This window comes from Dromiciops gliroides, chromosome 2 (genome assembly GCF_019393635.1).
Source record: "Dromiciops gliroides isolate mDroGli1 chromosome 2, mDroGli1.pri, whole genome shotgun sequence".
Classification (NCBI taxonomy): Eukaryota; Metazoa; Chordata; class Mammalia; order Microbiotheria; family Microbiotheriidae; genus Dromiciops; species Dromiciops gliroides.
The window spans coordinates 362,129,295-362,146,812 of NC_057862.1; the positions used below are offsets into that span (position 1 = coordinate 362,129,295).

Here is a 17,518-nt window from a genome sequence, read left to right on the forward strand (position 1 = left end):
GGAAAAAAAAAAGAAAGTGCATGCATGTGTGTGTAGATAAGATACATTTTTAAAAAATATGGTTATAACCAAATTGTATAGATGTTTCTATTTCTGCTTTCTTTCTCTTGTAATTTCTTTTAGTGATCTTTATGACCAGTTTTTTGTTTTGGCAGGGCAATGAGGGTTAAGTGATTTGCCCAGGGTCACACAGCTCATAAGTGTCAAGTGTCTGAGGCTGGATTTGAACTCAGGTCCTCCTGAATCCAAGGCCAGTGCTTTATCCACTGCGCCACCTAGCTACCCCCATGACTAGCATTTTAAAAGTTGCACCAATTTGTTCAACCAATCCCCACATATTTAAGTTGTTTCCACTTTCTGTTGTTGCTTTCATAAATAACATCCAGGAATATCTGTTGGACAATACTTCCCCTCCCCCTTTTTACTTACAAACTTTATTCCCATATCATTTATCCAGTCTCAAATGGATATTATCAATTTAGGTTTATACGAATTCCTTTTATCTGATAAATCTGCTGTGAAAAGTTTCCCAGTTACTTTCCTTCCTTATTGTTTTTTTGGCATACAAAAATTGTTACAATCAAATGTATCTTTCTTGTCCCCAATAACTTTTCTTCCATCTGCACTAATAATAATTTCTCTCCATCGTAATCTGTTATGGTTGTAGTAGCCAATTTTCTTAACTTTTAAATGGTTGTGTATACTGTATTTCAGAAAGAGAAGATGGACTGGTAACATGGAAAGAGTAAGGGCTGGTTGATGAATGCCTAGAGTACTTTACTGGCACCCTCATGATGTCAGGAGAATGTGAGGAAGGTGGGTGGAACCCCTGTGGTGAACTTTGGGGAGGACATGGACCATAGAATAGGCAGGCACAGATGGGCTGCAATCTGTATCCCTGGAAGGATGAATCACAGATTCATTGAAATATCACTGTAAGGTATGGCTCTGACTCTCCTTTCTACTACATTGCTATCTGTTTTTCCTGACAGTGTTTACTGAAAAAATGATTCCACCCCCAATGTTTAATATACAGAAACCAACCTTTTATATACATTCGAATGCCCTTCTAGGACTTCTACACTGTTTAATTAATTAACGAATTAATTAATTAATTAATTAATTTTTTGCCTAGCACCAAAGAGACCCGATCAGTTTTGTTGATTGAGAGAAAATATAGCACAGTGGACAAAGTGCTGAACCTGGAGCCAGGAAAATCTCCTCTGAGTCCTGCCTCTGACTTGTTGCAGAATTCCAGAGCTGGAAAGGAGCCCAATATCTATAAATTTCAAATCACACCAGAAAAAGAATCTTAGCACAACCAGCCCAACCCTGTCAGTGATCATCCAGCCAGCATTTGTTTCTGGGTCTCCAAGGAGGGGGAACCCAACCCATCACCTCCAGAGATGGTTCACACAGCTTGAATTGTCAGGTGTTTTTTCTTGACATGGAATCTAAACTTGATTCTTTACAACATCCATCCATTCTGGCTACTGGAGCCAAAGAAGAGAAAGTTTAATCTCTCTTCCACATGACATCCCTCCAAGCACTTGTCCCTCCCTTAGTCTTCTCCAGGCTAAATTACACACCTGCAACTCCTTCCATCAATCATTATGAGGAATCCTTCACCATTATATGGTCGCCCTCTGCTGGAGATTCTACTGCTTAACAAAGTCCTTCCCAAAACGTGGCACCAAGAACAGAGCACAGTACTCCAAATGTGGTTGGGGCAGGAGGGAGAACCTTATTTCTAGTGGCCTGGCTTCTCTTCATGCAACCTCTGATCTCTTCCCTTTCATGTCTGCCCTCTCACACTGCTGAGTTTGAAATTCATGAAACCCCCTCGATGTTTTCCGGACAAACTGCAGTCTAGTGACGCCACCTCCCCACATTTGTGTTTTTCAAGTGTATTTCTTAACCCCATGTGTAAAATTTTGCCCTTATTAGCTGTCCATCAAAACCTTTTTGGATCCTGACTCCATCAGACCAATCTGGTAAGCATACTACCTATGCTCTTTATTATTATTTTTAAAATTTTTATTTATTTTTCTACCTATGCTTTTAACTGAGCCACAGATAAAACTACTAAACAAAGGACATGGCCAAAGCCCCATGACCACTCTAGGGCAGGGTTTCTTAAACTTTTCCCACTATTGACCCTATTGACCCATTTGCTGAAGATATTTTTGTGACCCCGGGGGCATATAGGTAGGGGGTGTGTGTGTATGCATGCACAATATAGGTATATAGGCATAGTTGTAGATATATACATACACATACATCTACACACACACATACAAATAAAACATACAAAAACATTTACTGCCAATTTTTTTTGGGACCCCCACATTCAGTTATGTGACCTCATATGGGGTTGCAACCCATAATTTAAGCAGCCTTGCTCTACAGGAGACCTTTCAAGCTGTCGTGACACATTTATATAGCACCTACTATGCAACAGGGCAGCTAGATGGTGCAGTGGATAGAGCACTGCCAGGCCTGGAGTCAGAAAGACCCAAGTTCAAATCTAGCCTCAGATACTTATTAGTTGTGTGATGTTGGGCAAATCACTTAACACTATTTGCCTCAGTTCCATCTGTAAAATGAGCTGGAGAAGGAAATGGCAAACCACTGCAATTTTTGCCAAGAAAAACCCAAGAGGCCATAGAGAGTTGGTCACAACTAAAACGACTCAACAACAACAACAAATTATGTGCCAGGCATTGTGCTAAGAATTTTTACAAATATCATCTTGTCATACGATAGCTATGTGATCTGGGGCAAGTCACTAAAAAAAAAAAAAAAAAAATCTCCATTTGCCTCAGTTTCTTCATCTGTAAAATGGGGATAATAGTACCTACCACTCAGGGTTGTTTTGATGATAAAATGAGGCAATATTTGTAAAGCCCCTTGCAAACATAGTAGCATGTAAATGCTAGTGATTATCAGCTACTATTATTAGTTATTCATATGCACCAGGTACTACACTAGATGTTGGGGATACAGAGATGAAAATGAGATCATCCCAGCCATAGAAGCTTCACTTCTATTAGGGGAGGGAGTGTGCATGTATAAGTGTAAAGTAAATACAAGGTAATTTAGGGAGTAGAGAATCACAAGCAACTGGGGTGGGGAGGGGCTTGAGAAAAGACCCCAGAAGCTGAGGTTGAAGGGAAATGAAGGTGGAAGTAAGGAGGGACTGTGTACCAGGCAGAGGAACAGATTGTACAAAGACACGGAGACAGAAATAGTGGAATACTGTGTATGAGCAAGAGCTAGAAGGTAGTTAGTTTGATAAGACCAAAGAATGTGAGAGAGAGTAATGTCTAACAATGCTGGAAAAGCAGGTTGGAGCATGTTGTAAAAGGCTTTAAATGTCATATAGAGGAGATTGTGTTTGATCTTGGAGGTGACAGGGAATCACTTGAAGCTTTCTCAATGGGGGAGTGACATAGACTATGCTTTAGTAAATGTATATTTAGCAATATAAATCTGGCAGCTATGAAGAGGATGGAGAAGACGAGGCAAGAATAATGAAAAATTATTAGTCCATTAGTCTACTGTATATATGGAAGTGGCCGTTTTAATGGCTATTTGTTATGTTAAGACTATATCAAGAGTAGGGGAGAATTTTCATAATAGTCCAGGCTTGATGATAACATGAACTAGAACGGTTGCTGTATGAAGATACAAAAGACGACAACATGAGACAGACTGTGCAGAAGTGAGGAGATTTGGCAACTGACTGGATTTATGGAGTGAGGTTGAAGACGCCTCAAAGATGGTGGTGCCCTCAACAGAAAGAGAGAAATTCAGAAGAGGAATGAATTTTGACGGAAAATGTGATTAGTTCTGCTTTTGGTATGCTGGATTTGAGATACCCGAGGGATATCTGGTTGGAAATGCCCAAAACGAAACTTCTCAACATCGGCTGATATTATTGTCAGATTTACCTAATTTTTTATACCATTCCTTCTCCAATGCTGCACCATGGCACAGAACAGACTCTGGGCGCAATGACAGTGACAGGGAAGTTCTACAAGTTCTGCGGAGTCCTGTACCAGCCCAGAGGAGATTTGAATATGGGCCTGGGAACAAATCCTGATGACGCATTTCAGTGAGCTGAGGGCACTGCTCCATTTCTAACTGTACTTTCGGTGATGAATTTTTCAGAGTCTTGTTTCCTTTCAAATATTCTTCTGCCTTCTGAATGAAGGTCAAATCTCTGCATTGGTTAAGAGATTTGTCTATCCAGGGTCATACAGCCAGCATGACTCAAGAGACTGGAGTAGAACCCCGTCTTCTAAACTTCCAGGGCCAGCTCTCTATCAGACCAGGCTATCTGTCTCTCCCCCAACCCCTGCCCTTTTTTTTTTTGGAAAAATCTTTTATCCTCCTAGTTTTGAAATTTGAGAATAATATGTCTTAGATTTAAATGTAGATTTGTCTCTTGTATAAAGCTCTCTGGATTTTTAAAAGTTTTGTTGATACATGCCCAGTTGTGTAGTCTTATATTGTGGCCAATGATCTTTTAAATTCTATTTTTTTATTCTTTGCTTCATGTTTCATTTAGTTTTTATATTAGTTGTGCTTTCTGCCATTATCTTGTTTACGTTTTCTGCAGCTTCCAGCAATGTGGATGCTTCTCCAGTGCTTTCCATTTAGGTAAGCACAAAGTAGGTGCCTAATAAATGCTTGTTGACCGATTCCTCCCAAATTTTTCTGGCAGATCTTCCTTCCTTTTCTTTAAATATCCATTTTAATTTAATTAAACACTTACTAAGCACCTAATGTGTTCTGGGAATATCAAGACAAAAATGGGATGTCCTTCAAGAACCTACCCCTTGACATTTCTAGAAACATTCCTGCTTTAAAACAAGCATTTTCCCTCAGCAGTTTTATTTTCTGGTTTTTCTTATATCTATGAATTGAATTGCATCAGAATTTTTATTCAACTTCAGATAACAAGAAGAAAAATAAAATACTTTTAAGGTTTCGTTTCTTTCTGGTATTTCCATAGTTTCTGAAAAGAATGGTTCCTCAGCCTCTACTTGTTTCTCTATCTTCCGGGAAGTCACTGACGTCCTCTAAATTGGAAAGGTTCTAACCACTAGGACTCCTGGAGCTGTGTAGGGGCTTTAGGCAAAGGGATTCCTTCTCACACAGGGTATAGTGGGGCAATGACCATGGCAACTGGTGCCTGCTTCCTTCTCTGGCTATCTCGAACCCGACTAGAGGAAAACGAGAAAACCATCCTATTTCTGCATCTTCAAAGATCATAATCAAGGAACAGAAAAGACTCCACAAGAAGAGACATTGGTTCTTGTCCCATTCCTCTAGTTAATTCCATCATTTTTCAGAGCCAGCGCAAGCCCCAGTATGATAACATATGTGAACAGCCTTATAAGTTGGTGTAGGGTGGGTAGAAGAAAATGTCCATGTTTCTCTGCTTCTTGTTCACAACACTGTCTCATAAGGCTCATCGGTCAAAGGGTGACGTCTCGAGACAAGCTAAAGAAAAGGCTAGAGTTAAGCCCTCTGGGGTCTGGGGTCAAGTCTTTTGCTTGAGATTGGAGAGAATTTTGTTAAGGAATTATAGAAGAGTAAGCCCATCTCTAGCCCAAACTCAATTTAAGGCAGCATGAAATAGCACCACAAACTTCTGACTTTCAGGCCAATATTCAAAGCTTATATAATGAGATTTGGTGGAAAGGGAGAGGTGAATCTGACTTGGGTTTATGTATGGCACATGACAGTGTGTGTGTGTGTGTGTGTGTTGTGTGTGTGTGTGTGTGTTGTGTGTGTGTGTGTGGTGATGGTCAAGCGAAGCATGCAGAAGGAAACAAGGACATCAAAGCAAATGATGCTGCTGCAGTTTAACAAAGGTGAGAGAAGGGACCGGGGCAACAGACTTTGGGTCGTACTATATATCGGTAGTCAGTGCATGGGTCATCTTCCAGGTGACCTCAATACTGCCTTTTTTTTTTTTGTGATCAAAAGAAGGTAGCCAGCTATTAACAGAGCTGGTAAAATATAATACATCTATCTATAAAACTCACTACACAGAATCTCAATGTTAGGTCAATAGGTTAGGCCAAATGTGGATGCTTTGCTAGAATCATTTTTAGGTTGGGATCACACAAAATGGAATAAAAATTGCCAAAGTCTTCTTGGAGTTTCCATGCTAACAACACTGTAACCTGCTCACCCCTTCTCACATCAGACGTTCCCCCAATATGTGCTGCTCAAAACACCTTACTTGTCTTACCCAGTTGGGAAAGGGGGTGCACCTTCCTGCTGGCCTGGGGCATCCACATGGCAAACAGCAAAGTGCTGGGTGATCTCTTGCATGTCTTCAAAGTTAAAGAATGCATTAAAACAGGACTTATCTGCAAAAAAAAAAAAAAAAAAGATGCCAGAGGTAACAAGCCCTTCATTTCCACCCAATTTATTTTAAACCAGTTTTTGCATTCAATCGTCCTCCTACATGATGCCTCTTTAAGTCCTAGCTATTTAAATCTCACAGCTTCTTTCTGCTAAGTCACTTAATTCTCTCCTTTACTGCTATCCCACTAAAGCAAAATATTTAGTCTTTCTGATTCAACAGCAAGTTGCTTTGAAAGTCCCATGTTAGACATTCCAATAACTGTTTAAAAACATGACCATTCCTTTCTAATTCTTTATTTTGCTAATGGCAAACCAGATGTGGAAACAACCATATGTGCCACCAGTGATAATACATAAAAATGGCATCCTCCACAAATGCACAACCTCACTAACTTGTATGTAGATGATCCGTGATTTTTAAGTGCCTCCCCCCCGCAATTCCCTCTCTCCCTCCTTCCCTAGCAAACAATGTGCTTGGCTAGTAGACCAACTTAGTTCTCCTGTTTGGGTTTATTGTCCTTGCAAATTTTTTATTGCATAGATATCCACTATCTACTCATTTATTGTGGCTGCTTAGATCACTTCTCATTATAAACTGGCTTCATGAAAGTGCTGAAATGGACCTTTCAAACATAGGCCACATATAAAAATACCAAAGTAGAGGTTTTACAACTGCCTGGTGAATTGGAGCCATTTATCCAAGTAATCTTAAACTAAAAGAATGGATAGGTGAGTATGGATGCACAGTATAGGGAACAGAGAAGGGAAAAAGGCAATGTATGTGAACTACATGGCTTAACCAATAATGGTCAAATCAACCCCCTTTAAATTTGTAGTATGTTGTCTGTGAAGTCATTGGTGACAGGCTGGTACAAGAGTGCTTTTATATTTTAGATAATTATAGCGAGCCAGAATAAAACTGAAAGTTTACATTCTGAATTGCCGGTTCTAAACACAAAAAGAGGCAAAGAATAAGATCCAAGGCAAAAATAGATCTAGTCTCTTGTTTTAGCAAGTTCGTTGACTGTTCTTAATTGCATTAGCAGGTGTGGTATCCCTTATGCCCAGACTACAAAATTCAAATGTAATTCACTTCTCAGAAAAGGAGAAACATCTCCTTTAAGTCTTGAACCAAGAATATAGTCTGACTTAAAAAAAAAAAAAAAGACAGGGGAAGCTAGGTGGCACAGTGGCACCAGCCCTGGATTCAGGAGGACCTAAGTTCAAATCCAACCTCAGACACTTGACACTTACTAGCTGTGTGACCCTGGGCAAATCACTTAACCATCATTGTCCGGCCAAAAAAAAAACAAACCACCACCACCAACAACAACAAAAAGACAATACCATAGGACAAGGGGGCAAATGTAAAAACAAAATACATACGGTTTAGGCCAATGTCATGATAAGTGAGAATAACTGGTCTGTTCCCTTTTGGTGAGCCTCGCATGGTGATGTGTACCACGCCATGAGCTGTTTCTATGTCGTGCTCCTGAAACAAGAGAAGGCAGTGTTTCACCATAGGCTGAAGGGTGCATCCAGGATGCCAAAGCCTTACAATTTTTGCTTCATTTTTACTTTTTCCTGAGTTGGGATAAAATATTCCCTTGTACTATGCATGTGCATATGTGAAATGCTGTCAGAACACACCTACTTTCCAACCCCTTCTAATAAGTAGGAAAGAAGGTGAGAAGGAGGGAGGGGAGGAAATGACGATGTAGAACAAAAACCAAAATCACCGTTATGTGGGATTTATGAAATATGCAAAAGGAGCTGGTTATGGAAAAGGAGTTAAGTGACTTGGATGATGAATGGGGAGAAAAGGTAGGATGGTAGGTAGGTTGGTTAAGAGCACTCATCTGTAGGATCATGGACTACACAAAGGAAGGAAAGAAAGCTGTTGGGCAAACCCAAGATCCAAAGTTAGTCGGGTTTGAACCAAGCAGGAGAAAGTTAGTAAGTAGAACAGATAATAGGATCTGAGCAGAGCCAGAGGGGAAGGTAAGGAGGAGAGCACAAGATGGAATCAGAGGCTGCTGGAACCAGTATCAGGAGGAGGCAGTTTTGAAGCCAAAGGTATTCATAAGGGCCTGGCTCAATGTAATCCCAGGAACCCAAGCCTTCAAATTTTGGAAACGAAAACCTGCCATACCTATCCTATCTAATAAGTAGCTCAACACACCAATTTCATCTGTCTTAACATTCCTGTGAATTGGTAAGGAGGCAGAGAGATAGATCAAAGAAATGAGGGGAGACCAGGAGCACAATGCACCGCTGCTAGTCACACTCTTTGAGAAGATTGTGTATAATTCTTTTTTGGTTTGTTCTATCTGAAGGTTTAATGTGGGAGAAGGGCTGTTGACTGGGAAGTGGCTGATATATTAAAACAAAATTTATCAACTATAACAACGCAGTAGTAAAGCTGAGCTACTTGAGTTTGCTTTCTAATAATGAAGCATCTTCTTTAAAATCCCTAATATTTTTCCTTATATGGGACACAGGAGGAAAGCTGTTTCCCAAAGTTTGGTTCAACTGGGCTTCATCAAAAATTGTATATTCCATGAGGAATAAGCCTCTCTCTCACTTGTTGCACTCTCCTATTAACACTGGTTTGGGGAGAAGGGAGAACGGAGGGACTCTTAAGAGCACAAAGACAGCTGAAGAACAACAAAGAGGTTTTTGGTGGTAGGGAGAGGATGATGATTAAAGATAAAAGGATTTCTGGATATAGAGAAGTAACTTCAGTAGAGAGATGCTAAAGAGGAAGCATATAGGAACTCCAAGAACAGACAGGCTGGAAGTAATCAAGAATTCTGAAATGAAATTAAGCCATGGAGAACTGAGAAAATGATCAACTTTGTTCTCCTCTGATGGCCTGGCTAAATCTCATAATTTCAATACAGTTTCTTATGTATTTTTATGAATGACTCACAGTCCTTCATAAAGCCTGGAAAACAGAAAAGAGCCAATAACCATGCATCAAAGAGTGAAAACACCAATACTTCTGAGGCTTGCCCTGAGCCCAGGAGTCTTTAAACATTTGAATCATGCTTAAATTAAATCGGCACTTACCGAGCCTTCTAATTGCCTCCTGCCTGCTGAATCTCTAGGACCTCTTCCTTCACTAGGGGGAGCTGGGTTAACATTTGGCTTGAGATTTACACTTTTGGGATGTTGATCTGATCGTGAAGAGCTAGGTTGAAAATTCATCTGGAGTGGAATGCTACCCTTAATGATCTTGACTGTGGATCAGAATTAGTGGTCAGGTCACTGTAGGAGCAATATTACTACCTTTTTTTTTTTTTAAATAATCAACTGCTCTCTGTTCTGGAGGAGGTGGTCTCTCCAGTCACCACCTCTCCCGGGCATTCTAGAACACAGCATGACCACACAATGTGACCCTACGTACAATTACCAAGAAGGCAGGGATTGGGGGCAGCTAGGTGGCGCAGTGAATAAAGCACGGCCCCCGGATTAAGGAGGACCTGAGTTCAAATCCAACCCCAGAAACTCGATACTTACTGGGGGAAAAATAAAGGGGGGGGGGCCAGGGATGAAGATCCTCCTTTCTACCATCTGGTTAACTAGCCCCTCTGTTATGGCATTTCTTGAGCATGAACCCCCCCCAAAACAAAATAAAAAACCCCAACCAACTATCTGTGTCACCTAAAAGCTCCCACACCTCCAATATTCTTAGCTGCCTTCCCCAGGGCCAGTTAAATGGTAGATGGTCAAGATATCTCTACTTGGTTGTCTTGCCATCATGTAAACATAAGAATCAAACGCTAACTTCTTACAAGGAATAATATATCAATAAACATTTATTAAATAGATTCCCTCAGATCACCGTGCTATGTGGTTGGAGGAGATGCAAAATTTGGCTAAGACAAAGTCCCTGCTCTCAAGGAGCTTACATTTTAGTAGATCCAATGAACCACCTCCATTTTTTTTTTTCACTACTGAAACTATGTTCTATTAAATACCATCTGACTGGAATTCAGAAGTCTTTTAAAATTGTTATGCAGGGATTTCTGCTGTAATATAATAATATGACCAATGTGAAAACCATCTCCCTTATCTGTTGTTTGAGTACATTATTCATTTACTTCTTTAAAATTCCAGAGTGATTTTCCATACCCAGTCTCAAGTCCAATCTTCCTGGTCTTGACTTTGAGTCTTATCCACCATCTAAACTCTTGTTTTGTTCCTGCTCATTCCTTTTAATCTGAACCAATGTTCTCCCAAACTCCTTCAGTGAGTTTCCTTACTTGTAATAGACCTCCCACATCATCTTCCATATAACATACACTATGTTTATTACAACCATTTCTCATAACTTCCTTCCCCTCACTTTCCTTCTTCCTCCTCCTCATATAACCTTAACCTAATTATGAAGGGGACAAGGGTGACTTCTCAGCTTAGTCCAAAAATAATTCCACCAAAATTAGTAAGGAACAAAGGACAATAAAAAGAACAATTTTTCTGACGTCACTGTCTCCTTTAGAAAATAAGCACTGTAAGGGAAATGTCCCAAAAGGTAGATTGGGATCAGCAAATTTAGATCTTCCCCGAGTTAGATACCATCTAGTCCAACGACTTCAATTTACAAATGAAGAAACTGAGGCTCAAAGGGATTAAGTGACCCACTCATAGACACTCAAGTTTTCCTGACTCCAACACTATTCATTATGCCATGCTGCCACCAACCTCTCATTTCATGGATGAAGAACCGAGGCCAAAAGAAGTGGGAAGACTTGCCCAAGATCACATGGTTATTAGTAATTGCACAGGTACACATAAAGGGTATGCTTGGTGGCACATCTTCAAAAAACTCAGTATTGTTTCTCATTTAAAATCTGTATTTTTATGGCAAAGTTTAGTTAATTTAAAAAATTAAGTTCTAGTTTCTCTGGTTTGATGAATAAAATCAGTGCCCTTTATTACTGAGTATTCAATACATTTTGCCACCAAGAAAACAAATTCCCTGACTGCACACACCAATGAGGATGTGCTACAGTACACGTTCATGAATAAGGGACACAGGCAAGATTTGAATTCAGGTGGTAGACCTCTAAACTCAGCATTCCTTCCACTGCACCACGCCCATGTGCCATAGGGCTTTTCCCAGGAATTCCAGATGAAACAGCTGCCTTATGAGACAATGGCTTTAGAGATGGGGGCTGCTCCTAGGAGGTAAGATGGAAGCTGAAGCAGCCAGATGGTAAGAAATGATGGCACCTGTCATCAAGAACAGGTGACTCTGCCTTTACAGACACTGGCTTATATCCTAGCCTGGCATTGTAAGTAAAGATCTGAAGCTCCACCAAAGGGCAAAAACCAGCCTTCCCAAAGTGGCAGTGAATATGCATTAGGTTAACTGAAGAGGTCAGTAAAAAAGGGCCTTCATGATATGAAGCCCTAGAGACTTAGGGAGAGAAAAGTAGTAGTATATCCTTGGGAGGTCAGAGGAAATGAAGGCTCGTGTCCACATTTTCCATCAAAATATCACCTAAGTGAGGGCAGCTAGGTGGCGCAGTAGATAAAGCACAGGCCCTGGATTCAGGAGGACCCGAGTTCAAATCTGACCTCAGACACTTGACATTTACTAGCTGTGTGACCCTGGACAAGTTACTTAACCCTTATTGCTCTGCAAAAAAAAAAAAAAAAAAAAAAGAGAGAGAGAGAGAGAGAAAAAATATCACCTAAGTTTTTCAACAATCATCAGTTAGCAAAATTTTGTAAGAGGAACTAGGGGTAAAAGGCATAATAATAACAACATTGCCAAGCCTCCTCAGGGTCAGGCCATACCTGGTATGGTTTCATGGGCTTACCAGAATTCATCTACTACACGGCTGGGATCTGAGCTGGAGCTCCGGTAAGCAAAGGACAGGAGGCTTATGGTTTCATTCCTATTCCTTCTGAACATCTCTCACAGCCCTTGTGGGGCCCCCTCCATGAAAAATTTGGAGTGTTTAACTTTATAGCCTTCACTTTAAGACATACTGCTTAGCTCATCTGGAAAGCACTTTTCACAGGTTTTAAAGCCATTTAAGTACATGTGAAAGAAGACTGCATACATAACAAGGAGCTGTAGACCATCATTTATCTAGTATATACTTGGCTTCTTTCAGTGAGTCTTTAAACAGTAAGCAAGCAATTACTTGAATATTTTGCCATGGTCGGATTCTTCTGGGAATAATGAATATCAGATACAGACTATCTTGTAGACTAGCCTAATGCATTATTGCTGTTTTCTTTTGACTGTCATTCCAAAAAGGGAGTGGGTGCTGGTTTGAAGCACTGTAAGGGGGTGAAGGGCAGATAGGTGGTGCAATGGATAGGGCATTGGGCCTGGGAATCAGGAAGACCTGAGTTCAAATCAGACTTCAGATACTTTACTAGCTGTGTGATCCTGGGCAAATCACTTAACCCTGTTTGCTTCAGTTTCCTCACCTGTAAAATGAGCTGGAGGAAAATGGCAAACCCTTTGCCAAGAAAACCCCAAATAGACTCCTGAAGGGTCAGAAATGATTGAACAGGGGCAGCTAGGTGGCGCAGTGGATAAAGCACCGGACCTGGATTCAGGAGGACCTGAGTTCAAATACAGCCTCAGACACTTAATGCTTACTAGCTGTGTGACCCTGGGCAAGTCACTTAACCCCAATTGACACACACACACACACACACACACCCCCCACCAACAAACAAATGATTGAACAACAAGAGTTACACACAACTTGATCGTTATAAGTAAATATTTACTATTGAGTGCCCTTCAGATAACAGCAAAACTGCTACAGGCATTTTATATTCTCTGGAGGAGATGCTGTTCCTGCCCTTGCAGAGCATACAGACTAGGAAAAACTTTTAATAACCCTATGTTTGCTTGCCTGCCTACATCTCTGATGCAAAAGCCAATCAACGGTCACCAAATTCAAGGGGAATATAGGATTAATCAGGTTTCAACCTCACATTAATTGTGGAATTAATATTATTTAATAGTCATGAATGAAGACTGGTGATTTTGGATCGTCTGGGCAGCAAACTCCTTTTTCCTTGTATCCACCTCCCTTTACTGCCCTTACACCCAGATCCAAATCACAACAGCTGTTCATTTCATAAAAATCATTAAGATTAATTCATTCAGGAAAATCAAAGAACCAAGAGACATGGGGTTGTTTTAATTAAATCTTTCAATTACATGGGCAATATGGGGGGGTGGGGAGAAGTACATTTGTATTTTGTTTGTTTTTTTACATTTATAAAGAAAAAAATTTAGAACTGAAATTTTCATGTGGGTTGAGGGGTTCATCACTTCTTCTGAGGATTTTACTCAAGTAGATTCTTGGGATGTAGGGGGGTGTGGGAGAAGGGGTTTCTCAGTACAACTCTGGAAGGATGCCCAGATAAAAATGATCCACACTTCTTTCTTGCAAACATAGCCCTTGGGACTCTACCAAGTCAAACGCAGAGTGACATATCTTTCTCATCTGTTTGCAACACTGACTTCAGATTGAATGGTTTATATCTTCTTCAGGAATATCGAAGAAGTGGGAAAATATCCTTCTGTAAGCTTTTTGAGGCATCCTTCAGAGAAAAGGTGAAGCTGATCATTCACTGATAACCATTCTAGGTTTCCTCTGGGTATCTCCTAATGTTCTCAAGAGAATCACACAAGGATTCTAGTGGAATATCAAGGAAGAAAAATATTTTCATAAACTGTAAGCATACAGGCTCTCTGAATGCTGGGTGGAAAAATAAAGGCCCTTCAAGGACAGTACCATGGTTGTGGCTTTAAAAAATAAAATCACACAAACTAGAGGTTAATCCTGTACAGCCAGTGACAAATGTGCAAGCCAACTCTATGATTTTTACTGCATCAGAACTGGGCCAAGAAATTGTGGTCAGTGGCACTTAGAGCATGTTATTGTCTTTGAGCTCATAGAATATTAAGATGTTTTTGCAAAAAATTTTCACAAGATTAAATTTAAACAATTATTCCATGCTATTATTTCTAAAATTCAATTTTATAAAAACATTCATGCTTCCCAACACATTGCCCACATTTTATGTAGAACAAATAATTTGAGAAAACCTTTTAAACATATTTTTCTGGTTTCATAAGGTCCATCATTATGAAGTTAAATGTTATCCTTTCCCCAACAGATGACATCTCTAACTTAGCTTAGCAAATTAACAAATCAGTGTCTATCTTCTCATTCTAGCACCTAAAACCACCACTATGGTTAAATCAAATTAAACAACTAAACCTGAATAATGCCTTTTACCCAAATAATCAATTAGCCAATCTCCTGCACCTGGGTCAGCAAACTTTCATGTATAGGAAACTTCCTGCCCATATCAGGGTGCTGTAGGCCTTATGAGGCCTAAAGGTGAATTTTAGAACTGAAGAACACAGTTTCCCAGGTTCCCTGAACTACTGAATTGGTCTTGGATTCAGCAATCCAATGACCATTAGGTCATAGTAATACAAAGAGCCTAGCATTTCCAAGGTAACAAAACACCTTTCTGGGCCATCTGTTCTATTTCCTATTCTACATGAAGTGAGAGCAGAGCACTTTACCACAGAATGGATCTGGAAAGGAAGTAGCCTAAACTGTGCCCCCAAACTTAATTCTACAGTGTGGCAAAGCACACTTTGCCTATGGGGTTAGTTCTATCTCCTATTATTGGAATGATAAACAGATCTGCCTATATTCCATACTAAAAAAAAGCAGCCTTGGGGCAGCTAGGTGGCACAGTGGATAGAGCACTGGCCCTGGAGTCAGGAGTACCTGAGTTCAAATCTGGCCTCAGACACTTAACACTTACTAGCTGTGTGACCCTAGGCAAGTCACTTAACCCCAATTGCCTCACCCCCCAAAAAAAGCAGCCTTGAAAATTACTCCTTGTGCCAAGGCCTGGCTGCAGGGGAGTGGGATTCTCTGGACGCTCTGTGCAGACTTGGGAACAGCTAAGGTCTGTGCTTGCCACTTCCATATGTCCTGCTGTCAGGGCATCCCACCAGCACAGGTAGTTCCAGGATGATTCCACTGTTACAGACCCACTACTTCTTTCCCAATTCTTCCACAGGGACTAGAATATGCAGAGTAGGAAGGTAAGAACAAGCATTTGTGAAATCCCTACTATGTGCCAGGCCTTGTCCTAAGTGCTTCACCAGTATTATCTCAACAAGTTTAGGTGATATAAAGGAAGGGTTTGTTGATTGATATCTAAAAGAAATTTTAATCTGGTAATACAGCATAAAACAAAAAAGAAAACACCATATAGGAAAATAATATAACAAAGGGGAGGAGTAGGGGATGTACTTCCAATTTCTAAACAAGTAGGGAAAATAGTTGCACTTTACATTTAATGAATTTAACACTTTGAATTTTTGCTAAAAGGGTTTTGTTATCAAGTATTCCCCCCCCCCCCCGCCCCTTCCTGTTTCCATGCAGCGAAGGAGAACTTTCTGAGACCTGTCTGATTAGAAGTGATTCAGGCACGCATACTATTATCATTTCAGGAGAGATGTCAATCACGGAGAAAAATCAACAGAGAGAATACCTGGCAGGCAAATCCTTTATTATGACAGTCAATTAAATAAATCTTGATTTATTGGAAAAGGAAAGTTAGAGCCAAGAGCAGCTATGCAAAAAATTCCCTTACATTGGACACCACCACCTCTGCAAAGATCCTGTACACAGCCCTCTCGGTGCTTGTACAGTCCTTACCTGACAGTCAAAGTCCTGGAAGTTTCGTGTACCATTCTGTCAACAGAAGGCAGAAAACACAGTCAGTTTCCCCAGAGGCTTCCCCAAATGGGCAACAAATTCAGTTTCACATTGAAAGCACAGCAAGTACAGCCCCTCGATTGCCATAGGTCCCACAATTCTCAGCAAAAGGCTTGAGATAACATGGGTTAGTCAAGGGTACAAAGAACTAGATTTGGGAGGCAAGACTTATCTGAAGTACTTGTTAACTAGAGTAACGACTAGTAAAGGAACCTAGTTTTTCCCAGAAGGGTGAGAAGGTTTATTACCTAGCAAGAGCCGCCACCGTTACCAAAGCTGATTGAAAGTCCGTATACCTGCAATAACTGCAGGCAAAGGTAGAGATGAAGAAGTGTAGGGAGATGAGTGCTGAGTCTGAAAGAATTGCACCAAGAAGGGAGCAGAGCAGGAACAGATGTCAAGAGTCTGGTGAATACCGGTTACAGATGTGACGTGGGGAAGGAGCTGGGGAAGGAATGAAGGTGTGTGTAGACGAGTGAATGAATTCATGTCTGAGAAAGAACATAAAGAATGTACAATTGCAAGGAGGAGAAAAGAAAAGGATAAAATAAGGCTCCACCTATCTGCATGGAATCTTCTGATAGCCCCCAAAGTGCCAAGAGAAAAGAGAGATCCTGGAAGTGTTTAAAGGACAAGTCATTGTCAAAAGATCTCAAAGGATATTCAGCAAGGGCCCACACGAAAGCTATATTGCAGGAATGCCAATCTTAAAACCCCTCAGATGTTGTCTCAGCAATTTGGAAGCCAATATTATAAGAATATGATATGTGTCATAAGAAGACCAATGAATGCCATTTTTGAAGAAATAACTGGGAAAAGTAAAACCTGCTGGCTTGTTTTGGGACAATGGGGTGGGATGGGGGAGGATGGAGTGTCAGTCTGTGCAGACAACCTACTCACCTGTAACTTAACAGTCAGGCTTAGGGGCAGTTCTTCCTGATTCCAAGGCCTGGTCTCTATGCAACTGTTATGCTGCTTTCATTCATTATGAATCATTAAGATGGCAACATATTTTGCAATCTATCTGTAAACCTTAGTTTCCTAAAGCTGGGTAATCATACTATATCAGTCAGAGGAAGTCTCCCCATTTGCCTACAGAAGGTGTGGAACAACTGAGCTCTAAGGAAGCTTTTCTGTTACAGAAGATCTAGAAACTTGGCCAAGTGGACACTGTCCACCTTTACTGCCAGCCAGGTGACAGGAACACATGGCATGGCTTAGTCTTGTACAATTATACAAAGAATCAATTTGTTCCTCTTCATGATAGCGAAGTGGCTTCATGTTTTTGGAAAAGTAGTTAAGCAATCCTAGTTTCTCCAAAGGTGATAAAATTC

The 17,518-nt window shown here is 40.5% G+C and overlaps 1 protein-coding gene across 3 annotated transcripts in view; it reads right to left on the reverse strand.

Moving 5' to 3' along the window:
- Positions 1–17,518, reverse strand: part of NDRG3 (NDRG family member 3) — a 73,206-nt gene that overhangs the window by 18,229 nt on the left and 37,459 nt on the right. For 2 of the 3 annotated variants that reach the window (XM_043984772.1, XM_043984770.1), the window contains exons 3-5: positions 16,125–16,160; positions 7,774–7,879; positions 6,269–6,389 (exon numbers count right to left, since the gene is read on the reverse strand). In XM_043984772.1, coding sequence (XP_043840707.1) covers positions 6,269–6,389; positions 7,774–7,879; positions 16,125–16,160 — 263 coding nt within the window. The remainder of the gene's footprint in view (positions 1–6,268; positions 6,390–7,773; positions 7,880–16,124; positions 16,161–17,518) is intronic. The other variant, XM_043984771.1, reaches the window with a different exon arrangement.